The sequence below is a fragment of the Alosa pseudoharengus genome, unplaced genomic scaffold (assembly GCF_046254945.1).
Source record: "Alosa pseudoharengus isolate Yale_2024_CS ecotype anadromous, Long Island Sound unplaced genomic scaffold, YU_APseudo_1.1 YU_APseudo_1.1_scf_14, whole genome shotgun sequence".
Taxonomy (NCBI): domain Eukaryota; kingdom Metazoa; phylum Chordata; class Actinopteri; order Clupeiformes; family Clupeidae; genus Alosa; species Alosa pseudoharengus.
Genome location: NW_027468609.1, coordinates 9,503,197 through 9,530,322, shown reverse-complemented (window position 1 = coordinate 9,530,322; position 27,126 = coordinate 9,503,197). Strand labels below are relative to the sequence as shown.

Below are 27,126 nucleotides of genomic sequence, written 5' to 3'. Positions count from 1 at the left end.
AATAGAACCATGTCATGGAGGTTTATGAAAACAACCACCTGTCAAGGCACCTCACATTTCACTCACACGTGCGTCGTAGCACTCCCTGAGGGAGAGCCGAGGAGAGACACACCGACAGACAGAGAGGGGGAGAAGACCTGAGAGCATAAAAACATGAATATACCGTAATGACCTCTTATAGCTCTAAACTCCTCACAGGACCCAGAAATTGCACTAATCCACAAATCTCTCAACAAAACTGCGTTCCTATTCCCATGTGGTACATTAAAATGTCGCTGAATACCAAGACCCCGATACTTGGCATGGAAGCTGCACGGCACTGGCGCCAAGGCTCGGGGCCATCTGAAAGCACTCCGGCCGTCCCCATCCTCTGATTTCACAGCCCGCCGCTGATTAAAAGAAAACAGTCAGAGAGAAAGTAGAGGGATCCATGATGGACGATCAGTGAAAAAGAGGGCAAATATAGCCATGTGGTGTTAAGTGGCCAGAGCCGGCACATGTCTAAGCTATCAGGTAACTGACTTTGTACTTATGGGGGACAACAGCTAAAAATAGAGCCCACCTCCCCAAGTCCCTACAGTCCTTTGCGTGAATATGGTCCTGTGCCCTATATCACTGGTCAGTTATAGTCTTACGGCTGTTAAAAAGGTATGTAAAAACATTCTGGAAATATCCTGAAGGGAAGACAGGTCCATTGTGACGGCCGAGGCCTCGCATTCAGGGGTAATTAACGCAGCATGTGCTTTAATTCAGTGGCAGCTGAGCCTGGAGACACAAGACAGTCTGGGGACAGAGACTTAGCCTGGCATGTTTATGAGTAGTGCATTTCGACTGATCATTAGTTATGATTAGTTAAGAAGCATGTTTAGACTAAAAGCAAGCATTCAACTAATTTCATTAGTTGTTTACTGATGGAATCTATAAATTGACTAGTCATTTTTGCCGACTTTCTCAGATAGTATTTTGTATTCAAATCCTTACTGCATTGACTTGCTCTACTGTATGTCTTAAGACTGGTAAAGTCATCAGAACCGTGTTGTGTATGCAGTAAAGAATATCCTAATAATTGTAGATAATTCAATTTTGTTTTAATTATTTGGAAGCATTCTGCATAAATGTGCTTTTTTTGTTGCTAATTTACCCAAGACAAACAATGACAATACTACATCATCCTTTGCATGGTCACTGTATTCTTAGTTGAAGGGACGAGGAATAGGACAGGAATACAACTTGTGTTATGATACTACTCTGCAAACAGGTGATGACAGTTTTATTGAACCTTAAATAAAATCATGTGGAGGTCAATAGATCAAACCCTTTTAATCCAGTGATCAACTTCCCTGGTACAAGAGAGCCAGGTTAAATACTTGTATAAATACTTGTTAGTGTTAATTTTTTCCATTCAAAGTCTATGTGCTACTGCAAAACAACAACACATTGGAGGTTCACACAATAACAAATGACACCCTTGTAAGTAGTTGTGAACAGTGTCAATGTCTCAGGATGGAAGATCATGCTGTCAACTGGGCTGTCATCTAGTGCAATTTTCCAAGAGTGTAGCCTACAGTCAATCTGAAGTGATCTTTTTTTGTTTTGCATTCTGACTGCTACTTTGTTTGGGTACAAAACAACTGCAACAAATCAAGCTATCAGATTATTTTACATTGAAAGCAATTCTTCATTTGTTCTCAGATGTGCTTCTCTCCACAGAGAAGTTTCATTCGCTATTAGGTGCAGTTTTACACAGGGTTTCAAAATATAAAACATTGCAAGAACCCTTATAGAGCTGTTATTAAATACAGAAACAGCAGTAACCTCTAATAGTCTGTGTGCCTGTGACTCCTTTAATCATGTAAACTGTGCGGCCTCCATTTAGACTCATGAGTAACCATATAGCACCCATGCATGCTCCATCCTGTAGTCTTCAGCTCCATCTCCGCTTTCTCAGAGGGATAGAATGAGACCAATTCCTCCAACACTGCTCACACCACTGGGTTGCTCTCTGCATGGGGGCACTGAATGACTAAGACTAGTGCCTCATTAAAGCTCCAAAACAAACTGAATATACATACATCATATGAGCACTTACAAACCTCATCACATCAATATGTGAGTGGTTCATTGAATGTAATGTGATTAATCATACATGCATTAAGCCCTGTATGAAAGAACTTCATTCATTCAGGGCTTACAGGGCTTAAGGCATGTATGATTAATCACATTACATTCCTGACTAAACTGGCACTCAAAAAAAGTAAATGAACTTAATAGTTAAACTAGATCCTGGCTCAAAAAGGGAGGCAGCATTCTGTATTGAACTTTGGCAGGTGGTATCAATTTTAAATCCAAACAAATACTTCAGAGCAGAAAATGTAGAGCATTTCTGTATTTTGTCTTAACAGTGGCAATACACTTGATCCCTACTATGTCCAAAGGTCGTCTGGCTACATTATGTAAAATGTGACCAAAGAAAGTAACTGGCACTTGGAGTAGTGAGTGTGGGTGAGTGTCCAAGTTCCACAGGAGAGCTTTATCAGAGCTGTATCAGATGGGCCCATGTTCTCAAGGGGATCAGGAGGGAGTCTGGAGGCGCCTGGGATGCTTCTGGCCATCTGGGAACAGCGCCACGGATCTCTTCCTCAAACGCTATTCTAATTACAGCCTAGGCGCTGTTTACACTCCTCCAGGAATATGAAATTGTAATGATTACAGAGCAGATTTAAGTCTAAGAAACCTCTCTGCTTCCAACACTGAACTGAGGAGCATCTAATTTGCCTCTGCAACCTCTGCGTCTTCTCTGCTCTTTCCACAGGTCGAGATTAAGACTTCATGAATGACATGACTGACATGAATGACAGACAGGAGGATGAGTATGAATATGAATACTCAGAGTTTGGATGGATCAGAAGGCTCAAAGCCCCAGCTGTCTCATGGTAACATGCTTGTGGATGAAAGCATGTTGATGCATGTGGATTAAGCTAAGGAGAGCTGTGGCAGCTCACATGATAGAAGTATTATTCGCACATTATTTGTGATCAAACTTCATTTATCGGCCTCTGGAATGTGGAATGTCATCATTTGACAATCTCTCTCTCTCTCTCTCTCTATTTCTCTCTCTCTATCTATCTCTCTCTCCTTTTCTCTCTCTTTCTTTCTCACCCTGCAGTTCCCCACTTTCAGAGAGTGAGCCCAACAGTGTGATTGTAGGCTTAATCACAACAATGACTGGAGGTCATCTGGACACCAGCAGGGCTGACCCAACAGCCCAGGACATGTGCCTTATCCAGGCACAGTCCACTTTAACTCCTCTGACTGAGAGGAAAGCCAGCAGTGACATTGATCAGATTGAGGACAGTGACGTCTGTGCTGGCCCTCTCACAGACCCAGGCGTTGAGCCCCGCTGGCCTCCTGTAGACTGTAGCTTTATGTCCATCAGTCCAACCCCCGACACTAACAGCTCTCATTTGGCCACTAGTATACCGGCCAGATGCCTGAATTCCTTTTTAGGAGATTTAGACATTTGCAATGATCCCACCATCTCTCCAACAGACTCTAGCTACTCTAGTTTGGACACTAGTATGTCTTCATTGCCAAGTGGCAGGGAGTTAAATTCCCCCGTAGAAGGCTGCACTTTCATCAGTCGACAGGTAGAGATGTGCAAAGATCCTGCCAGCCCTTCCAGTGACACTGGCATAGTCTTCACTACCCTTGCCATAGAGGGTAGCATGGACCAGCTCAACCCACTTTTAGAAAGCACAGTGGACCCATTCACCCTCTCTGTACCCAGGAACCAGGAGCCAGTCACTTCTCCCACTGACACTAACATGCCTCTTTATTCCCTTCCCAGTAGCCCACCTGTACACAGCTCTACAGATAACATCACCCCCAACACAAACAGTACCATGAACCTTTTGAGTAATCCTGAGGCCTGCAGTATGCATCCCACATCTAGCAGTGCAATCGACCTAATGCCTGACACCAGAACGGACTTTGTATGTGATGCACAATACCTAGAAACAGACCCTCATCTCACTAACACACAAGAGGAGACTGGGGAGGGTGTCATAGAGAAGTGCATGAACTGTGACTCTCTTGAATTGACACAGATGACTAATGTGGTGGTTGAGGAGCCTCCATTTCAATGTGCTCCTGATGGAGAAGAGGTCAGAGGTGCATGTGAGGCAGAGAGATGGACACAGATAGATAGTGGCAGTACAGAAGAAGATAGCCAACTCGGACATTTTGAAACACAAGCCTTAGGTCAGCCTTCAGAGACTCTGACGACAGAGGAACCTCAGGGTTTCCAGGAAGGTAACACTGAGGGAGACTGTATGCTTAGTGGGGACTCTAACACATACACTGTATCACAGTATCTTAAGGAGTCATTAACAGCGGACCATAGACTTAGCCATGACTGTGAGGTTACAGTGGAGCATGAGGCTTTAGGTTACTGTGACAAACATCTTCTGATGCAGACTGCTGAGAATTTCACCACGAAAGCTGCTGAGATTAGCTCTGAAGATGAAACGGTGGAGGCTTGTATTACTAACGGAGCCTTTGTCACCCATCCCTTGACCCATAACTTCCAGAATCCAGCGACAGACAGCCACTTGCTAAGTGACAGTGGTAAGTGGGATCAGTCAGAGACAGGTCAGAGGCAGGCAGCTGTTGCCCTGGGAGACTTAGCCGATGTCTCCGCAAGAAAAGAAGGAGTCGGTTTCAAGTCGGAGGACTCTGATTCGCCTCATGAGTTGTGGCTGGATGCTTGCCAGTTCCTGGCAGGTGAGGAGAATGAGGAGTCTATTTTGGACGAGTGGGGGCATTCTCCCACCAGGAGGAGCTCTGGTGCATCAACACACAACACAAAGGAGTCAAGTTCCCCGAGGGGAGCAGCCACTAGCAGGTCAGTCAATGACTCTGCCCTCTGGAGGCCACCTGTCGAGAGATGGTCATCCACGGACAGCTGGGTCAGTGCGCTCTCGGACTGGGCTCCCGCTCTGTCTGCCCATCCAGAGGATCCGTTCAGCGGTGAAAGGCAGCCAGAGGCCAGCATGGCGATCCAGGACCAGGCAGTGGAGCAAAGCCCAGATGGATCAGCTCACAGGGGACAGGTGCTCACTACCCTCCCACAAAATCTGTTGGTTCTGGATGGACATCACTCAGCTGAGGTCAGAATCGTAACACAGGCCGACCCCAGAGGACTGACATCAGACCCCGTAGCATGCTGCCGCCTTCCACCGCCCTCACAGAAGGGAACGGCTCTGCCCAGTGACATGGGGGCTTCCTGTGACACACTCTCGGTGGGTGACTCTTGTATACACCCATCTGACTGTCCCGCTGACATGCTTTATGGGGACGGCTATAGGATTCAGACAGACCATTTTGCGGAGTTATACCACCAGGTACCACATTCCTTACAGCTTGCATACGAAAGCGGTGGACAACAATATGTAAAGGTGAGCAAGCATCACTATCTCCATTGCAATCATGTGTCTGTTTTGACAAAGGCTATTCATTTTTCTGCTCATAAAGAGGAAGCAGCCTTTCTTCCTACACCGGCCTGTGTTTCAGAGGTTTTAGTGTATCAAGTGTCAAGTAGATGTACATATACATACTTAAAGTATGTCATGACTATATGTATTATATTTTCTCTGTGAGGATCTGTTTGAAGCTGGGTCAAACCTTTATTGTTTGTCCTTGATACCCTTAATATAGCATCCTGCAATGCCAGACATTTCTGTCATTGTTTGCAGTATTTATTATGATACGGTAGCTGAGTGCTGGCAGAGGTGTGGAGTTAGGGTGAGTTGCACAAATGCTTGCAGAGTGACCAGGAGGACTGTGAGGATCTCAGTTTGCCTGGAAACATTATAGCTATATAAATCAGAAGCCACGTACACAGATGCATACAATCATGTATTCACTGACCTGCAGGCTAGTACACTTTCATAACATTAAAGACAGTTGAAAACATACTAGGAACACGTGGGAGCTCACACATATATACTCACGTGACACGTGTACACACGTACACACACATACACACGTACACACACACACACACACACGTACACACACACACACACACGTACACACACACACACACCACACACACACACACAATGACACAAAAACATTTACTAAGACTGACAGCTGCAACTGGATAGGAAGTAGAAGAAAAAAATAGATAAGGAAAGCAAGAGGCTAATTATAGATGAGTGCATGATAATAGCACACACCCAGTAGGAGTGGTGGCGTGGGGCTATGTGGTGGTGGGGAGCAGTGAGCACTGAAACACGACTCCGTCAGATCCCTCAGTAACTCAGTCCGCTCCACTCTCACACATCTAACTGGCCCGCCAGCGAGGAAGACCCTTCTCATTGGCTCAGTGTTACTGTATATGAGTTACGTAGATAGTGTGCCACATATAACAGTGATGGAATTCGACTGAGCCTATATGCCCACTGGACTCCTTCAGTAAGGCATCATGGGTTTGGGACTAAGTAAAGTTAATACTCCAGCAAGGTAAGTACGCAAAGAGTGAAACGGTTAGTACATGGAAACCGATATGGAAAATGAATACAAGTGGAATGTTAGTCTGGCAGTCCATTGATCTAAACTGTTTGTGTTTGTTTGTGTAATATCGTAGCCTCTTGAGCGTGGTCTTCAGCCTTTTTGAACGTGCCCTTTTGGCAGTCTTCAGGATTCCCTGGAAGTCACAAGCCTAAACTTTAAGCCTTTTCTACCCTCTTCAGGCAGAGCCCACCGCTCTGTGGGAGGTGAACGAAGACGGCAAGTCCCTGCCCGTCTTGAGCATTGAGGAGGAAGGTGAACGGAGTTATGGCTCGCTGAACATCTCCGATTACTCCAGCCGAGCAGTTCCTACAGTCAGGCTTGAAGGAGGGCACAGTGTGTACACAACACGCTCGGCCACAGACACAGGACCCTTGACCTACAGTTCGGACCAGACAGGTTCACCGGGGTGTGGATCTCAACTACAGAGGGAGAAGAGCGGATTTCCACAGTTTATTATGCCCTTAGCCCCTCTCTGCCACTCTAGCCTCGGCAACACTCCCCAGACACCCATTAACTGCTCTTTGCCAGGGGACCACCTTGGTGCCAGGGGCCTGCCAGAGGAGCCTCACACTTGGATAAACTCACATGGCAGCATCCTTGCCTCTCTCCTTCCTCCATACGCTCGGAATCATTTGAAGTCCCATCTAAAGCTTCCCACTGCCAAGAAGCCTGGCGAACATGTGACGTGTGAGCTCAGAAGTCCCTCTGACACCACAGACACATCCACCAGTCGTGAGTCCTCCTCTCCCGCATACGCGTCCTCTTCTTCTGACGAGCAAGCTGCTCTGACTGATTTGTGTTCTGACAAGTGCGCTGACCAAGAGTCCTTGCGTAAGGCGAGTGACCTTAGCAAAGAATGTACTAAGCTGCTCATAGCGACAGGTGAACGCTTTGCGGTTTCGGAGCAGGACCGTGTGGCCTGCCTCACTCTTGACACAAACTACAGTCCGTATCTCCCTCAGTGTGTTGTAAGACACGACCCTTTAAATACGGCCAAACCGAAGAGTGAGATAGAACAAATACAGAGCGCCGCAATGTCTCACAAGACCTCCAAGGCTGCTGAGGGCAAAGGTCGCTTCAGGCACAAGGACAAGTCAGGAGGCCATCACTCGACAGCACACGTCTCCAAGAAACAAGAGAACGTTCATCCCAAGTTTCAAAGCAGCTCCTCGTTAGCCGATGCCAGTTGTGAGGATGGAACGGTGACTGTAATTGAGACCATAGTCATTACAGAGAAAATCACCCCCAAAGCCCAGGGGAAGAAAAAGAAGAAACACCATCAGGCTGTGGCAACAGGAAAAACAGAAGCAGTGCCACTGGCTGAGGTTGAGAATGGAGCCAAGCAAAAAACGGCAAGTGATAAAATCAGCACTACTGAACCCTCAGTGCGTATGGACAGTGGAGTCAAACAGAAAACAGTAGGGGCAAAGAGCAAGACGGACACTTTTGAGACCAGGCTGGCCCAGAGGAACAGCAAAGGCTTGGACAAACCAGTGGCTCATGCCAAGAAAGAGACTTTGCTTTCTGACATTTCAGCGGCTCCTAGATTGTTGGAAGAAAATGCAGGCAAACCAAAGAGCAAGAAGAATGACTACATTAGACATCCCACTAGTGAAAAGCACGAGGTGCTCCCTGTTGAATCCAAACTGCAAAGGCTCAAGAGCTCTTTCGAATCTAAGAAGGATGGAAATGTGGTGCATAAGAAGGCCTACAGTGATGTGGTCAGAGAGAAGATACACACGCCAAAGCTAGGTGCGGAAGTTCATGTCCTTATTTCTGACTATGCTAATTTTTTTATTTTTTTTGCTAGATATTATCAGTGTGAAACATTTCTTACTGAAGTTCTAATGAAGCGATGTGTGTGTCGTATCTGTCTGCGTGTGTTCCATCAGGCCCTCAGGTGGTGGAAGGCATCCAAGCATTGCCTGTCTTTGGTGATCCCCAAAGTATCTCTCTGCGCTGCAAGTTTGGCAACATCACAGCTAGCTCCACTGTCACCTGGACAAAGGGGGCAGCCATCTTCTCAGAAACCCAAAAGAGGTGAGATGCATGCAAAACAAAAGTTGTTTGTTTGTTCCTGGTACAAATCATGGTAGATCCCTGGTACAAATCATGGTACATTCCTGGTACAAATAATGGTGGTAGTTGGTGGTAGCTCATCTTGCATGGATGCAAATGCGTATTGTCTAATTAAATCTAAATGAGCCATTAAACTCTTTCATTACTGACAAAGTTGAAAGTACTTAACTCTTGAAAACTGTCGTCAGGAATTACTTTCAGTGAGGTAGCACTAAATATGTGAGGACATGTTTGTCAACAATTTGTTCGTGTTACCCTTGACCGTGAAAAGCATTCTTCACAGTAGTATTTATATAACAAACATATTTCACCTCTTGGGGGCACTGTGTCATTGTTTGTCATGAGCTGTCCAGTTGTCTGAAGCCATACTGAATATCAAGTTGATGATTCATCCCTGCCTGCGAGTGGGAGTGGTATTTGCTCTTTATGTAAGGCTGTGATTCACACGTTCAGTTAGTTTGATAGTGTTGCACTCATCTCTACAGAGCCCTTCTGTACATTTAGAGCCAACTGAGATTGTTGTGTAATAAATTATATAATACCAAAATATCAAGTTCCTTGTCAGTGAGAAATGTTGACCATCTTCACTTAAAATAGCACTTGGAAGAGTGAAAACATTTCCCTGAAAACAGTAAGGATGTAAGCAAGGGGGGTGTTATGGTGATGAGAAAATTGTGCACATTTCATTTAAGGTTGTGCAATTGTTGCCATATCGAGCATCCCTAATTTAACTCAGCAAATGTAACTGATGTGAAGGAAAGTTGTGCTGTGGCCTGATACACACACTCTCCCCTGGCAGTGCTGGAGATGAGAGCCAGGTGTGTCTCACCCTGCTAAAGGCCTGCAGCAAGGACCTGGGCATGTACCGCTGCTCCCTCCGCAATCCCCAGGGCTCGGTCTCCTCAGACTTCCACCTCACCTCGGAAGGTAGGCAGCAGGTCCTCATCCAGCAAATCTCAGCATGCATGAGTGAAGAAAGCCCATCTCATGATGCCACTTCTCTCTCGCATGTCATTCATCTCTCTTCTCATCTCTCCCTCCTCTCCCTCCCAGTTCTCTGTGAACTTGTCATCTCATGTCATAGTAATGAAGGTAAGTGCTCTTTGCTCTTGAGATATTGCTTGATTTCTACAATCATGTGACTTAAGTTAGTAAAATATTTACAATAATAATATAACTACAGTACAACACCGTTTCCAAAAAAGTTAGGATGCTGTGTAAAATATGAATCAAAGCAGAATGCTATATGCTATATACAAATCATGTAAACCCTTTATTGGTTGTGGTTAGTTAGGTTCCCCCTTCCCTGTGAAGTGCTTTGAGTGTCTTGAAAAGCGTTATATAAATGAAATGTGTTGTTGTTGTTTTCTGACATTCTTATTCGTTTTCGGTACAACAAATGTTCATTTAGAATTTGATGCCAGCCAGCCACATGACTCAAAAAAGTTGGGACATGTCATATTTACATATTTACTGTTTTGCTTCACCTCTTTTAACAACAGTCTCTAAATGTTTGGGAAACTGATGAGACCAGCTGCTGGAGTTTTGACAATAAAATGTCCCATTCTTGCTTGATACAGGATTTCAGTTAATGGACAGTCTGGGCTCTATGTAATCATGTTCTTCATTCCATCTGCATGAAACCTATTTATATAGACCCTTTCAACAATAAAAACAAAAACAATGCTTGAACGTTCTATTTGGGCCCCAATCTACTTCCTCTGCATTAAGATAACATATGGAATGTTAAAAAGGAAGTCTTGTGGGGCCAACTATGATGCTGATAATGGAACTCTCTTGAAAGGGTCTATAATGCACCCAATGCAAGTCTGGACTGCATGCAGTGCCTTCTGAGGCCCCAAAGATCACAGACATCCAATATTACTTTTCAGCCCTTAGTTGCCTTATTTGCCCACACAAGTTTACAGAGAGTGATGAATACATCTGCATCAGTTCTGAGAGACTCTGCCTCTCTGAGACGCTCTTTACATATCCAGTCATGGTGCTAATTCACCTAATTAGTTGTGAAATGTTCCTCCTTATGTTATTTTTTGCATCACACAAATTGTCCAGCCTTTCGTTGCCTTCATCCCAACTGTTTTGAGACATGGTGCTGGCATCAAGTTCAAAATGAGTATCTTTTTCATGAAGTTATGTAATTTGTCTATGTCCTTTTTGCAGCAAAATATTTGCAGATTATCACATTCTGCTTCTATTTACATTTTATACAGCATCCCAGTTTTGTTTTGTAAATAGGGTTGTCCCAAGCTTTGTACATTTGAGTCTAATTCTTCTATTTTCCTCTCAGTGGAGCTCACTGAGGTGGCAGGAGATGAAGAGGATGTGCAGTGTGCGCCACTGCTCTTCAAGGATGACTTCCTGTCGGAGCAGTATTTTGGGGAGCACCAGCCTGCCAGCATTATAACGGAGAAGGACCACTTTGGTGAGGGCATGCACCGCAAGGCCTTCCGGGCCACGCTGAGGGCAGGCATGGTGTCAGTCTTCACCCCCGGGCACCCCTGTGTCCTGAAGGTACATAACGCCGTCAGCAATGGCACCAAGGACAACGAGGAACTTCTTGAGAGGAACTACAGCCTGGCTACCGAGGTTAGATTTGAGTTGCTCGGATCATTTGAGTTGCTTTAGGTTGAAAGTCAGTTGGTGTTCTAGGGCTAAAGTGTGTACTGTATTCAGGGTATACTGTATGTGGTTTTCTAGAATTCCATATCTCATATCATAGTTTAAATTAATTGGTGAATGAATTGGTGCAGTATCTAAATAATCTGTGCGGTTGAGTCCTCAACTAGATGTTTATGCCCTCAGGAATGTTATGTCCAGAATACGGCCAGAGAGTACATCAAGGCATACAACAATGTGGCCAGAGCAGCTGAGTCGTTTGGAGAAGTTCCAGAGTGAGTAGAACCCTACTTGTTGTTGTTGTCTTTTTCATCTTATATATTCATATTGTTTCATATTGTTTATATGTTTGTTTATATGTTTGAATCAATTAATTACTCATTCAATCAATCAGTCAATCATACATTCATTTACTGATTCATTCATCCATTGAAATAGACAAAGGAGAATGAATGAACATGTTAAAGCAGCGCTAAACAAGATTTGCTCTCTTATGCTGTCTGTAGAAAAAGAGAAAGGGTAAAGAGGGGGGGGGGGGTTCCTACCTGAACACAGAACGTTTCTGGGTCAGGAATCGCCTATAAGGGGCAGCTCAGGCAATGGCAGAAGTGCTGTTCGTTATGTTATGAGGTTACAGTATGTGCCATCAAAATGATTTTGGAAACTGTGCCTTAAGGATGAATTTGGAAACTGTGCCTTTCAAGGATGAATGAATGCATCAATGTAAATATTGGCAGATAGTAAATGCTAAAGGCCTTCTCTCTGTTATCATGTCAGGATCCCAATGAACTTCCATGTTTCTCTGTGCCATTCCCAGAATCATTCCCATCTACCTGGTGCATCGGCCCTCCAGTGACATCCCCTATGCCACGCTGGAGGAGGAGCTGCGGGGAGACTTTGTGAAGTACTCGGTGAAGGACGGCAAAGAGATCAACCTGATGAGGAGAGATTCTGAGGCAGGCCAGAAGTGCTGTGCCTTCCAGCATTGGGTCTACACCATCACAGAAGGCAACCTGCTGGTGACTGACATGCAAGGTGGGCCATACCGTAATGCACTCAAGTTCAGCAGGTTCCAGACCTGATTTTGTTTTAAAAAACTCAAAATCTCAAATCTTTCTCTGTCTCCTCAGGAGTTGGCATGAGGCTTACAGATGTTGGCATCGCCACCTGCAAGAAAGGGTGAGTGTTTCTGAGCACTGGCATGACTTCACAACTGACTGGATACATCACGGCTGTATAATGACCAGCAAGTTCACATTAACTCAATATGCTGGATTCTCTTTTTCAGGTACAAGGGTTTCAGAGGGAATTGTGCAACCTCTTTCATTGACCAGTTCAAAGCCTTGCATCAGTGCAACCGCTACTGTGAGCTGCTAGGACTGGTCTCTCTGCAGCCCAAGCCCAAACGGACAGCTCCGCCGGCCAAGCCCAAGCCCCAGCCCGCACCCAAGAAAAAGACTTTTGCCCCAACACTGAAAGGAAAGTCCTGATCGAGTGAAAGATTTGGCCAGTTTATTTTGCATTTGTTTTTTGGAGCAAGAATCAAGCCATGCTAACACACTGTTAATCTGCTGAATTACCAGACTGAAATTCTGTTGTCAGCTGGCAAGAGAACTGTGCACATGCCCTTTAAAGATCTCCACCAGGAAGCAGTGTGTGGCATTGCAGAACACACAGCAATGAGCACATGCATGTTTTGGTCCAGTCTTGGACTTTGAGATTGTGTTTCATTAGACACATTAGGATTGTGTCCCACAGGATTGTGTCACAGATACTGCCTCCTGTTTTTGACACAAAAGGTTTTCTGTTGATAAAGAAGAAACTGTAGTTCAGAAAGATCTGATACATTAACATAATTTGTGTTCATTTGAACACCATAATCATATCTTATTGTGTCCTGCACAACATATTAAATTCTTAGTTCTTGTGTCCTGTGTAGATTCAGATCACTTGTAATATATTTATATAGAACATTTATGTTTATAAATGCCACTTTTGATGTTATTATTCTGTTTTCTTTAGAATTATTTTTCTACCAAGAAGAAATCAATTTATAAGATTTTCAGATGAAATAACATGATTATTTTATGTTAGATTATGTATCTTTGTCATGACATGATTGACAAAATGTTTTGCATTTGCTATTTCTGGTTACGTACCCAATATTTGTTTTGTTTGTGTCTGAATTATGAAGTTGTTTATATTCTTATTCAGTTAAACCCCTTGTTTCTGCAAGCACGGTTTGCTTTCAGACAGTCGACAGCTAGTTATGAGATAGACATTAAACTTGACTGTAGACAGTTTTTGGACTTTTGAAGAGTTTGTAGACTATTTTTACTCAGTGTGGGAGCATCCTTTTTTACATAAATCTGACATTTTCAGGTATTTCATTTTCAGTGTGCAGGCATGTTACTTGTATTCTGCAGAGGCATGCATGTGTATCAAAAAGGAAAGTCTAAAAGTAGAGACTTTAATGTGAAAGGTCTTTCTAGTTGACTTCCTGTATGTATATTTGGCTGCTATAGAATGCATCCCTGCCAGCAGTGACTTCAAAATACATGACGGCTTTCAAATGAGCTGTGTGTTGCTCAGAGGAACTGGCTACCAGTGATTCAACACCATTTTGTATACAGTAGCTGTTGCCAGGCTCCTTTTTGACAAAGAGAGAGAGTCTGTTCATAAACCTGGGCTTTGCCATGGCCACAGGCTAGAGCAGTGTGTGCATGTGGTGCTTAAATGACTCCGGTGGGGGTAGGGAGACTGTTGAAGGTGTAAATATGAGAGGGGCCACCCTCAGTCTGGAAAGCAGGAGAACTCTTCTGAGGGCAGTCAGAAAACATGCAGTCCCTGTGTTTTAGAGGAAAAAGCTGTGTGATACCTGTACCTCTGTTGTTTGGCTACTGATGTATGTATTAAAAAAGAAACATTTTACCAATTCAGTGCGTTCATACTTTATTGAATATCAAGACCAAAAACCATAATTAAACAACTCTGCAGTTACTTGATGACATTGAGGTGTCTAAACAGGTTGAATGACTCTAGATGTGCTAAATGACACTCATGATATCTGACAAGAGGGCTGGTATAGCATCTGTGGCGGAGGCTCACTGTGTTCGCACATATCACAAATAATCACCTTCAGATGCACAGGAAAGTGGGTCAATAGACAAGCTGCTATATGACCAGCAGGTTCCTGTCCCAGACGTGGCGTCCGAGATATTGTATTACAAGGCCTCCATTCACCATGCTGCACACAAGGTATGTGAGTCCATTCAAATGGTTCAGGTGGAACTGTTTTGTGTTCACTGTGGCTATTTTCAGTGAACAAGATCATTCAGGTCAGGCGCATGGAAAACAAAAATGGTCCACCTGTTGCTACGCATGTATGCACACATAGGCTACACACATTACACACACATTACACACACAATACACACACACACACATACACACATGCGCACGCACACACACACACACATTCACACACAGTTCACACACAATACACACACACACACACACACACACATACACACATGCGCACGCACACACACACACACATTCACACACAGTTCACACACAATACACACACACACACACACACACACACACACACACACACACACACACACACACACACACACACACACACACACACACACACACACACACATCCAAAGTATGACCATGACTGTTGCTATTGGAGATGGTTCTCTCTTTAGCTATTTAGTGTGATAATGGCGTTTGACTGCAAGTGACACAAACACCATTGTCACACTCCAGAGCTCCAGAGGACAGAGGTGTTTGGCAGGCCCTGGAGAAGGAGAGGAGTGGGAGAGAGTGACCAGGGCAGGGCTGCAGGACGACATGGCCATGAATCTCTAGAAAGAGGAGATTCTGACAGTCCAAATCGGCCCAGAAGAGTCCCTCGCTGCCTTGCTCTCACTCTCCGCGTGTGGGCAGAGAGAGCTGGAGCAGCCTGGTCTGAGCTGGTCAGCGGTCAGTGGGCTCAAGCACACACTCACCGAGCTCCTGCCAGATGGCAGCGCTGCAGGTGCACCTTGCACGGCTGCTGGGGAAACGCACAGCTGCTCTGGCAACGCGGCCGTGTGGCTCTGCTGACCCCATACACGACATGTCCAACCTGAACTGACCACAACCCAGCTGTAGGAAACAAGGAAACAATGTCTACTTTATTAAGGAGTGAAATTCTTAGCTCTTCTTATCATACACAGATTACAAATATGGACTTTAAGGTGTTTCCAATCATTTGGGTGGAGAAAGGGGAGAGAACAGATGGGGAGAGAGAATAAGAAAGAGAGAAAAAAAGAAAGAAAGAAAGAAAGAGAAAGAAAGAAAGAAAGAAAGAGAAAGAAAGAAAGATTAGAAGGATTTGTGATGAAGCTCTCGATGCGTCATCACAGATGTCATTGGGATGCTCACCAAATATCTAGTGAAGTGATCCTGGCTGTGTCCTCGTTCCTCCTCCTCCTCCAGGCCTCCTGAGCTGTACGCATTCACACAGTCACACACATAAACACATGCAAACAGGAGGCATCCGTTTAAATCAGCTACACAACGAACTCAAGCCCACTCCAAATTCCAAAGAGCTTCCTAGTAAGAGTTTCGGTCAGTCTGCTGTGCCTGGCCGTGCTTTATGTAGTGGAAGAGGAGTCTTTGGACAAACACCTAATTCCCTCCTGTGATAAGCTTTAGGGAAGTATTGATCTGGTGTGACGTACCCTAAAGGGGGCAGGAAGCACATGCTGGTAAACCAAAGCACTGCTGACAATCACTCCATAGCACAGGTGAAGAAAGAGGGCATTTTAATTGAAGCGTTCAAATACATGGGAACCATTCTTAGATCTTATATGTTATTTATATGTAATTCGATAAGTTTATATGCTAATCACAGTTTGGCAGGGCCAGAATAACAGTAAAGCTGAAATCACCAAATCTCGCAGTAGAACATTCCCTGCAATGAAACTGTATGGGGAAATTCTGAGACATTCCTGTACATTGGCTATTTCCCCACTCTTCTGTGACTATCAAACAATGGCATTTTTACATTTCCTTGAGAGGAGAGATGGGGCATTTGCCAAAATGCAAATGTACTGCTCAAAATTCAGCAAGGAGACATTTCTCCTTTTATTCTTTAACAAACTTCAAAGGAAACATATATTTAGTATCAGGATAAGACTGTGGTCTATCTCTGTTTGAACGTCAGTTTAATGTTTGAGTCCAGGCAGGGGTTCTTTCGGGTCAAAGCACAGGCAGGAGACCTCAAACCAGACAACAGGTCACTGAGGAGGCACAAGGCCATTAGTACATAATCCCTTTTATCAGGAAGTTTCATTCACAGAAGCACCATCACAGCCAACAGACAAGACAGAAAGTCTGCGACAGAACGTCTGTTGATAATAAAGCTTGATGTTAGTGCAAGTGTGGCCGTGCTGCATTGGTGGACTGGGGGGTTTGGCTGTGGGCTTGTTTGTGATCAAGTTGTGGGAGCTTGATAATGTGTACCAGGATAGGCTGTGCTTATTTGCTTGTCCTTGGAGCTGATAACTGTCAGATTGGCTGTGTGAATGAACTGGGTTTCCTTCACCGCACATGTGCAAAGTAACTGTTCTCGCCATGGTTACAGGGAGCATATTTAAAAGTAGTATATAAGTGACACTGCATCACTAGATTTAATGTTCTAATAGCAATATAATATATTATCCACATTCTTTGCTGCCAAGTTGGTTTTGTGATTTGATTTATTTTTCAGAACACAGCATCGCTCTATTACTTAAATGTACCCAGCCCAAATCAGGTACCAGAGACTGGCAAGAAACCATGCTATATCTAGTTGTCTTTTTAATACTGTGTTAAAATTAGTATAGTCTTTTTGCAAAAGTGTACGCAAATCTAAAGATAGAAAGTGACCAAATTTACATCTTTACAAGTTTATAGCTGCAAAAAAACAGTCTTCAGAGGATTTGCCTTGAAATATTAAAAACAGGCAAACAATGTTGCCAGGATTTTAGCAGATTTTGTTTACTATAAAGTAAAAAAAATATTATTGTGATTGTAAATATTACATGATGCATACCATAGTTACTACAGAGGTGCCCCAAAAAATGAAAATAGGCACTATGTGAAGTGGGCCACCTGGCAGCCAATTATAATACGATAGCCATATCTCTCCATGTATATATGGAAGACATTTCATTTGGACTGGATTTGTTATCCATGAGATCAGCAACACTGCTACTCCTGTAGCTCATGATATATTAATGTAGTTTATGATGTTACAACTGTGTGAAAGTGTGTTAAGCATTTTCCCCATCAGGTTCCAGGGCGATCCACTGCTAACAGAGGTGGCAGTAAAACCCCACATCTTAACAGGTTTGCTGACCACAGAGGCCAGAGCAAAGGCACACATGAAAGAATCACATCACACCAGTCCTTACAGAGTTCAATGTCTCACTTTAATTTGTTCCAAGTATTATGAAATGCAGGATCTTGTGGTGATGTGGAATTAAACAAAGTGATAATTCCCCCATTCATAAAAAAAGAACCCCATTTAAAAATGAGACGGAAAGAAAGAAAAAGGAGGACAGATGTAAATAATACCATTAATTTATTAGATCACATGTATGTTTAGTGAGTGGCTGAAGGAAGAATCTAGAAAAGAAGTGGAAGGGGCCCAAGTCTGGGTGCCATGACTGTGTTAAAATGTTAGCAGCAGTCAGATGTAGAGACATTAGGTATTGCACCAGGTAATTGAGTGCTTTCAAGAGCAGAAATCAACAAACAAACAAAATCACATTCAAGTTAATAAGAGACGCAGGACAGCCGATATGATCAAGAATGGGATCTATAAAGTGCCCTTTTGGTTTAGTGGTGTGTCAGAAGAAAGGGGAAAAAAAAGATGTCGAGTGAAAAAGAATAAAACAAAAAGCCTGCGGCTTTCAACATCACATCTTGCACAGCTTCAATCGTTCATGTGTTCATTAATACTTCCATCTAATGTAGTACATACAGATGAGAAAGAATTGTTAAGAAATTAATTTACAGCATTATGGACATGGATAAGCATAATCTTCATAATAATAGTAATAATAATAATAATAATATGTATATATCTGCTGTGACATCCCCTCCTTCTCCAACACACACTAATGTACATTTCCTATAGGTTCCCCCACAGCCCTTCTTGTACATCCCAGCAGGAGAAAAACAGAACAATTACTATGGAATCATAGCAAACGCAAGTAACATGTTCATGCCAGTTTCATAGCACTATGATAAATCTGTAATTGAGGCTTTCTTGCAATGATTTTCACTGTTGGCTTGATTCATGCCTACAGATAAACATTGTCTAAAAGAGCAAACATCATATTGGTACAAATATCACATCTGAGTATTCCCTACGAGTAACCACAAGGATGATAAAAATCCGATAAAAATGATTATGACCATCCTGTTGCTTCATAGCTTTTGTTGCAAAAGGGAGATTTAAAAAGCCAGGAGGCAGGATAGCGTGGCGTGTTGGGGAGGAGAGTGGACTCTGATCATGGGTCATGTCATCATCAGTGCTTGGCTAGTGTTGCTAAGGTAATATGGTAAGAGTGAGACCTGCTTAAGTCATAGTTGCAAGTTTGTCTTTGTGTTTTCATTTTTTTTTGCTTTTTTTATTAAAATAATGCAAAAAACTCGGGCCATGCCCATTTCCAGCAGAAGAGGAGAGTAGAAATGCACCGGAGGCTCGTGTCTTAACGAGATGGAGAGGGGACCTGCGCTCCTGACCGCTCTACTCTGGCCTGCCCAGACAGACAGGCAGGCAGGCAGGCAGACAGAGAGACAGACACCAACTCCAGCATAAAGGGCACTGCTCTTTTGCTTGACTGCTAGACTATGAGCAGTCTCAGGGTTGGGGTGCAGCTCGCCTGCATGCATAAACGTGCACGTCTGCGCAGCTATACCTGCGGGCCATTATGGCTCAGCGGCAAAATGGCAGCTTGGTGTGTGTGTGTGTGTGTGTGTGTGTGTGTGTGTGTGTGTGTGTGTGTGTGTGTGTTGTCTGTAGTTGTAGTGGCAGGCAGTTGTGATCTCTCTTTTTAGTCCACCCCCTCAAATCCTTGGGCATTCTCTACTGCCATGAGCAGCTTCTCTCTCAAGTCTTCAAATGTGTCGTAGGCAGGCAGGTCCAGTCGATTGAAGCTAAAAGACAAAAGCAAGGTACAGTTACTCTATCTGAAGTGTCGGCAATCTAACTGAATACGCATTTTAAATGTGCTCTAGGTTAGTCACACGCAGAGTACATACCAGGTGTGAGCTCGTGGCAGCTTATCAGGCGTCCCCCACTGCTCTATGGTGAAGAGCTGTGGCCCATTTGAACCTGAAAGGAGAACACACACACACACACACACACACTTAGCAATAATTGCACACAGCAAGAGAACTGTCATTCAATTAATAATTCATCAACAGTGTGAGAAGGTGTGTGTACATGCACCCCCATGCACAGTAATGATGTGCCTTCACATTTCCTTGAGTGCAGAAGAAGATTTGATTTTTTAATTTGTAGGGGGTCTGTGTATGCATGATTGGTGTCCGGTGTCCATGCACTTTTTATTTTACCATAGAGCTCAGCAAAGCCGTTCATTGGCACTCTGGACGTTCCAGTGACAAACTGTAGCAGACGGATCCTCTTCTCCGCATCCATCAGAAGCACAGCCTAAAACGACACACACAGCCAGACCACAATCATCAACTCACTGTATGCTTTACTGTGCCTTCATGTTCAGCCACATGTAAAAGCCTCACACTAAAAAGACTACGGTCCCGAGCTCAGGGAGAAGAGTGCAATTACAGTTTTCTTTGCACTCTTCTAATATGCAAGTATGGCTATTCTCAGCTAAGGATATGCAAAGCTTCCGACAAATGTCATTAAGGGTTCCCACTCTAAGTCAAATGTAAAATGTCATGACTTTTCCCATTTCCCTGAAATTAATTTCCACAACCTACTATATAATCAATGGTACCAAAGATTTCAGAGCTGCCGCACAGCAGTTTTGACTTTATGGAGTGGGAGATGAATAAATGGATATTGAAAAAACAAGGGCTAGCCACAACGACTCAAGGAAGCAGTAATGGAAAAAAAAAAAATAATCGAATAAACACCAATACTGCATGGACATAAATTGGTATTAATGTATTTTGCCAAGTAAATTTGAACCAAAACAATTCTAATGCCAAACGAAAAACAGAATAGAGCAATTGTGGTCAAATAAATATTTAGGCAGGACAACTGTAACTTTCAAAGGTGCTGGGCTTCAGTTTGCAGATTCAAATGTATTTTCTAACAAGCTAAATGCAGAGAGGACTTTTGTAATCTTTCTCACTGTTCTGTGTTCTTGACAATCTTATTTTGTCCAGCTTCATGTTGATAAAACTATTAACACTTGGAAGATGTGACTTTCAGTAACCAAACCAATGTGTGATTAGTTTGTGATTAAGCTATAAATTAATTAATTAAATTAATGTGCGCATGCATGTGTGTGTGAGTGTATGTATGTGTGTGTGTGTGTATGTATGCGTGTCAGGGCATCAGGGTCCTGATAAGCAGTTTCTGTTCCAACAGCTTTCATCTGAGCAAACAGCAGTAGTGTATCTCCAAATAGACTTTGATCTGAATCAGGCCCCATGCTGGGGGCCACAGATCACAGCGCCACTGACATAAACCACGGCCACCACACACACACACACACACACACAAATTAGCTTTACTATCAACTTTCTGCCAATAATCACTAGTGGGAATGGACAGCTGTATTCATATTTTCTCCAGAATGACATGTCACATGATAAAGATACTAAAACTCCTTATGGTTTCTCTGATGCTACATTTCTGAGGGGGAAACATTTTGTAAGAATAAAAGACTAAAGAACATTTTCACAGTCAAAGCTCACATCATCACTGATACTCTATGGTACAACATAACTGTGTTTACAGATATGGAAAATCCAACTAGAGTGACATGGCAAGCTTGTGATAAATCGAGTGAAACTAGAACATGGAAATAGCTGAGGCTCATTGCAGTCAGTGTTTACATGTTAAACTGAGCACATATCTTCAGACAGATTCATTTTGCAGCTAAATATTAAAACATTACATAGTCCATCATATTTAGCCTTTTGTTCACACTGAAATGTCTCAAACAGTTATGCTAGTTAAACACAAACATTTCTAAATGTTCAAAAATGTCCAAATGTCCATTTGTCACGTCACCAATTCAGACTTTAAAGTCATAGCCTATGGGCATAAAAACGGCCGAAAACTGCACCGATCAGGTTCTTGGGGTTAAAGTGTAAAAGCCAAACCAAACAGTTGAGGGAGGATACCTATGCCACCTGATATTGTACTTTTGCACGCAGTGCGTGTGAAGAGAGACAGCAAAGAAAGAATGAGAAACAGGAGGAGTTACCTTCCAGAACCACTGGATGACAGGATGGTTGGGGCAGTAGCCATTCTTGTAGACTGTGTGCTGCCTCCAGTCATTCACATCCACATCGCCCAGACCGCACATCAGAAGCTGGACAACAAAACACAACCATTAAGGCCTAGACTATACACAAACATGACATATGCACCACGAATGACAACTCACTACACATCATCAGGTGTATCAAATATTTAAAAAGCAGTACTGTGCGCTGGGGGTTACACAGAGTACTCAAGTGCAACCCCTACCTGCAGACTTCGGCAACTGAGATTAGCTTACAGCGGCAGTCAACACTCACGAGCACCTTCATATCAGCACTACAACATAGTGTTTCTCTGGCGCTAGTGCTTACCTCCAGCTCATTCTCATCAAAAATCTTGATAAGGTCGATAATAATGAGTTCAGTGAAACCCTGTGAGAAAGATAGTATTTGTCATCAAACACCGATCCAAAGTACATTTTCACCATCTACCTCCAGCTAGACAGAAGCATACATCATTTTTTACTTTTCCACTGCAAATTCATTCATTACAGCCTTTCTCAGAGTTTACAATAATGTATGCCTGTTTTTAATTAAATACCTTTTATAAAGGTTTCAAATGAAAATTAAACTGGAATAACTCAAGCAAATGCTAATAGTGCATTATTTTTCCAAAACCCATTTCATTCTGCCCCCTTGTGGTGAAATGTGTCATATCAACAGACATGCCACACAAGAGCAAAGAGATATAGATAGAGATAGAGAGATAGAGAGATAGAGAGATAGATAGATAGATAGATAGATAGATAGATAGATAGATACTTTATTGATCCCCAAGGGGAAATTCAATTGATGATGTAAATACCTCCAGAAAGGCGTTCATCTGCTTCTGCACCCGGTTCACAAATCTCCACTGGATGACAAGACTGCGCACAGAGCAGACAAAACATGTTATTTAATGAGTCATACTGACATAAACAAGGTGGCAACAATGCATGTATTAACAATCAACATCAACCAGTCATGAGGCCTTGTTATACTCACTCAATGTACTCCTTTTTGTTGTCATTTGTGACCACCATATCTGAGCCACTGGGTTTCAGGTCAACCTGATATGTCTACAAAAACAGACACAAAGTCATCTCACTACGGAGGGATCAATGTGGATCACATGCATAATGCAGTTCTCTTTAACAGAATCTAAAAGTGCATGATTTAAAGGGCTAATTAAAAGAGCATGTGTGTATGACTGCACCATGAAGTACATCCAGGGTGTGTGTGTGCGCACCTGGCCAAAGTTGTCTTCATCAATGCAAAACCGCAAGTCCAGTTCAGTTGGATCATTCTCAAGGATCCATTTGAGGGAGTTGTAGTATTCACTATCCTGCAGGTGCGCACAAGGGCACAGAACAGGCAACTGAGCAACCATATCACACAGGCTAACACTAGACACAAATAAAAAAAAAAACAGTGACTAACATCATTATTTCACACAAGTCAAGACAACAGCTTAGAGGCTGCTTTGCTGCCTTACCACAGACTCCATATCCTTTAGTGTAATCTGTTTTCCCAGCATCATCTTATAAAATGGTCGGATGAAGAAGCCTGCAGAAATAAGGTCAAACTTGTTTTTAATAACCATATCCATTACATGAAATTAAATCTGAGCATATGCATGTCCAGAAGCACTTGGAAATACTGCAAGATACATACCGTCTAAAAGCTTCCCATGGTACACAGCCATGCCTGCCACACGTCCAATGAACTTAAAGTATGACAGGTGGTCTTCGTTACACAGACCTGAGTTGGGGTTGATCTGCAGGGTGTAGTTATCCCTAGAAAACACCAGAGGAAACACATCTCGTCAAACACGTCACGACAACCGCCAGAGGAGGCGGCTGAGAAATCCATTTGACTCTAAGTAATGAGGAATGGCTGCATTAGGGAATCTATTCTGCCAAAGAAAGCTCCTTATGACCACAGAGGGCACAGAACGCCAGCCTTGATGGGCTCTGCTGGGTGCAGCCACCAGTCTCTGCTACTGATATGGCTCAACATTTGGGGCGTGTGGGACACGGCGCCACCACACTGTTTTTCACGGATGAATTTCTCCATCCACTCATCCACTAATCTATCCATCTGTCATGAGTAGGAAAAACCTCAGGGAGGGTTGCGATGGCTGAGATACATATATAAGCACCATCTCTGAGTGGAAATGGTGTGCACTGCACAGTAGCATGGTGTTCAGTTCCTACTGCATGGCTGGTCAGGAAAGAGAGAGTGAGTGGAAGGACACACGGATTGTGCCCCATGCTGAGACTTCCCTCAGTGAAAAACTGGTATATTTTCTGTGTATTTTCTTTTCTTTAAAGGTGCCACGTGTAAGAATTGAGGTAAAAATATCCAAAAAATGAGCTACACGCATCAAAAGAATGAGAAGAAATAAGGGCGATGATGTCATTAAAAAATTAACAAGGTATAGTGCTGCAGAGATATCAACCTGAATTAGCATGCTAAATTACTAGCCACAGCCCGACAGGTGTCATAATACCAGTTTCAGCCATGGGAGGCAGTATGCAGGCAACATAACCGCCAGCCAAACTGCAATACACGTTTCACGGTTGTTACTCCAGGGTAGACCAACTCACTTTCTGGAGGTATACTGCCCAGAGTTTCCGCTAGAAAAAAATGGTGCCGGTCAAAGTGACCGGCAGAGTTTTCGTTTTCCGGACATTTTGATGATATGCCGGTCAAATTTATTATCGCTTCTTAATTAGTCAAATTGAGGAAAACTGGAGACAGGCTACCTTAAGAATGACATAATCAAGCTAGAATGCAACATGTTCATTAGCCTACCTTAAACATGCCTAACAAGATCTAGCCAGTATCTTTTCATGGACAGCAAGAGTCCGCTTCGTTCGTTGTTTTAAAAAGGCTACGTTGTTTGTTGCTGCTACCCACGTTCTCCACATCTCCAGTGGTGACTGTTTAACTTACACAGATGCGCACATACAAGAATGAGCGCTCACACCACTACCCCCTAATACTATGCCTCTTTATTTGATAACAATAAATCAAGAAATGTTTTCTATTCTGGGAAATGTTTAGTTTCTTTTTCTTTCGGCCGCGGTTCAATGATACCGTTTAATTGTGCCAGAAATTATCCGCGGACCAGTAATCTCCTCGTCGAGGAGGCCCTAACCCTGCAGATCATAGACAGAGAATGCATAGGCCTACTGTATGCTTTGGGTAAAGAACACTTTGCATGTCCACTTTGCACGGAGAATGACAGTGTCTTGGAGCGGCCGCATCCCCCGCAACTCCACTTCCAATGTCACTGATTCCGACAGATACGCCCGACACTTCTGCTTTTTATCTGGTGGTGGTGGAGTTGACCGGACATCTGAGGCTTCAGACGTTACCAATTTATCATCATCCATCAAGTCTGGCCTCTGAAAAAACTTTTAAGGCTAGTCTGCCTGAGCCTGGCCATGTTTGAACCGCCTCACTCATTTGTTCGTTGTTTAACATGGACGTTTTAAGCGTGCGCTTCCTATTTGAAATGCAGCATAGCTATGCGTGTTGTTTAATAGCTTACTTTTCAAATGGTAGAGCCTGTTCATTTAAAAACATAGACAGAGGACGTATAATATAGGCTTACGTATTAAGGCTTATTCTCAAATTCAGATTGCGTTAGGGGACGGGATAGCCAATTTCAATCAGACAATTTGACCGAAGAGATTTAATTTTGTCGGACATTTCATTTTTTTTCCGGCCAATGTCCGGTAATTTCCGGCCAATGTCCGGTAATTACCGGACAACGGAAACCCTGATACTGCCCCCATCTTATATTGAATGTGGAGTATGAATTGATTTTTTGGCGGACATTACACATGGCACCTTTAAGTTCCCCTGAGTACTTTACTCTGAACTGCAGTACAATGAAAATGTTCTGAGATGAGGCACAGCACTGACCTGGAACAGCCCGAGTAGTGTTTTAATATTTGACCTCTTTAATGTAAGCATAAGCATATAGGTACTATCCTAATCGAGAACAATTCTGGTCAATGAACTCTCTAGTGTGAATCTAGTGAGCAGTGTAATTTTTCGAGTAAATGTTTAACGAAGCGGTGTTTTTGTAGTAGACACTCCAGTGAACTCACGTGGCGGAATACTCAAAGAGGCCGTAGTAGGGGTTGAACATCTCCTTAGAGAGCAGGAAGAACCACTCACGGGCCACACCACCATAGTCCAGACCCTTTTCAGACTCAAACTCGATCCAAAGACGCGCCTTCAGGATGTCCGGCCGCTTCAGTGACATGATGCGCCGATACGACTCCTCAAAGATGTTGTTTCTGTGCAACTTCATCTCAAAGCGGTTAGGGATATCCGCCTGTATAGAGGGGGAGAAGTTAGAAGAAGACTTCAATTTGAACAGAGATGGCTGTTGAAAGAATCTTTGATGAGAAGCACAAAACCAGTTGCCATTGGCAGCGGTCATGGTAAAGATGTATCGGACCTCCAAAAGATGGGAAGGTCTGTTCATGTTAATGGAACTTTCTGCAGCATTCTGAAAAGATGTATAATAACCATCCATGTAGTGTTCATTTGAGCCAGCAGTGTTTTGAAATATGATTTAATGCAAGAGTGTTGTAGATCTTAATGTGTGAAGCCTGCCTGCATCAAGTTAAATCTAAAATGCCCAAATAGTGGTACAAATTGAAATGTCACAGCTCTTTTGCCCACTTCATTTTGATTGTTCTCACTTGTTCGCCCAACATGCAGTGTGAGGCCAGCCGCTTAGCAATGCATGGCAAATGCGTGAATTTTCACACTTCCTGAACAGAGATGAAATCTCAAAGTGTAGACACTAACAGAAACAGATTCATGTGAAGCCCTGCGGCTCAATCATGTAAAAAGCAGGGATCTTACCGGTTTCTTTAACTTCTTCCTGAAGTAGTCATATTTCTGTTTGAACTCCCTCGAGTATGGCACGGCCTGGGAGAAGGGAATCATGGGAAATGTCACATACCAAGACTCATCGGAGTTGGAACTGTACTGTGTTTTAGATACGTTTGTGTATTACAGTGACATCAAGCATAACGTTTAGAGGTTCCTGAATCACTGGGGGGAGCAGAACTCACAGGGCCTGTGATGGCGGGACTCTGGAGCCGAGGGTCCTCCCACTGCGTATTTCTGGTGTCTGGAAGAAAACCACCGAAGAGGAATCAAACTGATAGCTCTTAACAGAACATCCCCACACAGTCTCACAGAATCATCTCACACCCACACACACCGATGCAGTTGGTCCGACAGGTTTATTGACTAGTTAGTCTCTCCAGTATTTAGCAATGTTTCAAT

General features: G+C 43.4%; 2 protein-coding genes across 16 annotated transcripts in view; one reads left to right on the top strand and one right to left on the bottom strand.

Moving 5' to 3' along the window:
* The first annotated feature begins 3,221 nt into the window (after nucleotides 1–3,221).
* On the top strand, nucleotides 3,222–14,189 carry alpk2 (alpha-kinase 2). The gene is made up of 10 exons (XM_076284961.1): nucleotides 3,222–5,456; nucleotides 6,756–8,328; nucleotides 8,469–8,616; nucleotides 9,455–9,582; nucleotides 9,709–9,747; nucleotides 10,964–11,262; nucleotides 11,479–11,567; nucleotides 12,110–12,327; nucleotides 12,423–12,471; nucleotides 12,581–14,189. Exons 1-10 carry the CDS (start codon nucleotides 3,222–3,224, stop codon nucleotides 12,780–12,782), a joined length of 4,980 nt encoding a protein of 1,659 aa, XP_076141076.1. The 3' UTR covers nucleotides 12,783–14,189.
* Nucleotides 14,190–17,743: 3,554 nt separating this feature from the next.
* nedd4l (NEDD4 like E3 ubiquitin protein ligase) overlaps nucleotides 17,744–27,126 on the bottom strand; it is a 72,880-nt gene continuing 63,497 nt past the window's right edge. For all 15 annotated transcript variants that reach the window (XM_076283775.1, XM_076283776.1, XM_076283777.1 and 12 more), the window contains 13 exons: nucleotides 26,910–26,968; nucleotides 26,698–26,763; nucleotides 25,929–26,158; nucleotides 23,479–23,600; nucleotides 23,300–23,370; nucleotides 23,054–23,149; nucleotides 22,810–22,883; nucleotides 22,631–22,691; nucleotides 22,138–22,197; nucleotides 21,768–21,875; nucleotides 19,921–20,017; nucleotides 19,606–19,678; nucleotides 17,744–19,500 (listed from right to left, as the gene is read on the bottom strand). In XM_076283775.1, coding sequence (XP_076139890.1) covers nucleotides 19,398–19,500; nucleotides 19,606–19,678; nucleotides 19,921–20,017; nucleotides 21,768–21,875; nucleotides 22,138–22,197; nucleotides 22,631–22,691; nucleotides 22,810–22,883; nucleotides 23,054–23,149; nucleotides 23,300–23,370; nucleotides 23,479–23,600; nucleotides 25,929–26,158; nucleotides 26,698–26,763; nucleotides 26,910–26,968 — 1,220 coding nt within the window. In that variant the 3' untranslated portion in view covers nucleotides 17,744–19,397. The remainder of the gene's footprint in view (nucleotides 19,501–19,605; nucleotides 19,679–19,920; nucleotides 20,018–21,767; nucleotides 21,876–22,137; nucleotides 22,198–22,630; nucleotides 22,692–22,809; nucleotides 22,884–23,053; nucleotides 23,150–23,299; nucleotides 23,371–23,478; nucleotides 23,601–25,928; nucleotides 26,159–26,697; nucleotides 26,764–26,909; nucleotides 26,969–27,126) is intronic.

What these genes read in the sequence shown, in the direction of transcription:
- alpk2 (XM_076284961.1), top strand. Translation starts at nt 3,222, where the DNA reads ATGACTGGAGGTCATCTGGACACCAGCAGGGCTGACCCAACAGCCCAG. An exon ending in CTTCCACCTCACCTCGGAAG is followed by an intron (nt 9,583 to 9,708) that starts GTAGGCAGCAGG and finishes TCTCCCTCCCAG; the next exon opens with TTCTCTGTGAACTTGTCATC. An exon ending in CTCATGTCATAGTAATGAAG is followed by an intron (nt 9,748 to 10,963) that starts GTAAGTGCTCTT and finishes TTTTCCTCTCAG; the next exon opens with TGGAGCTCACTGAGGTGGCA.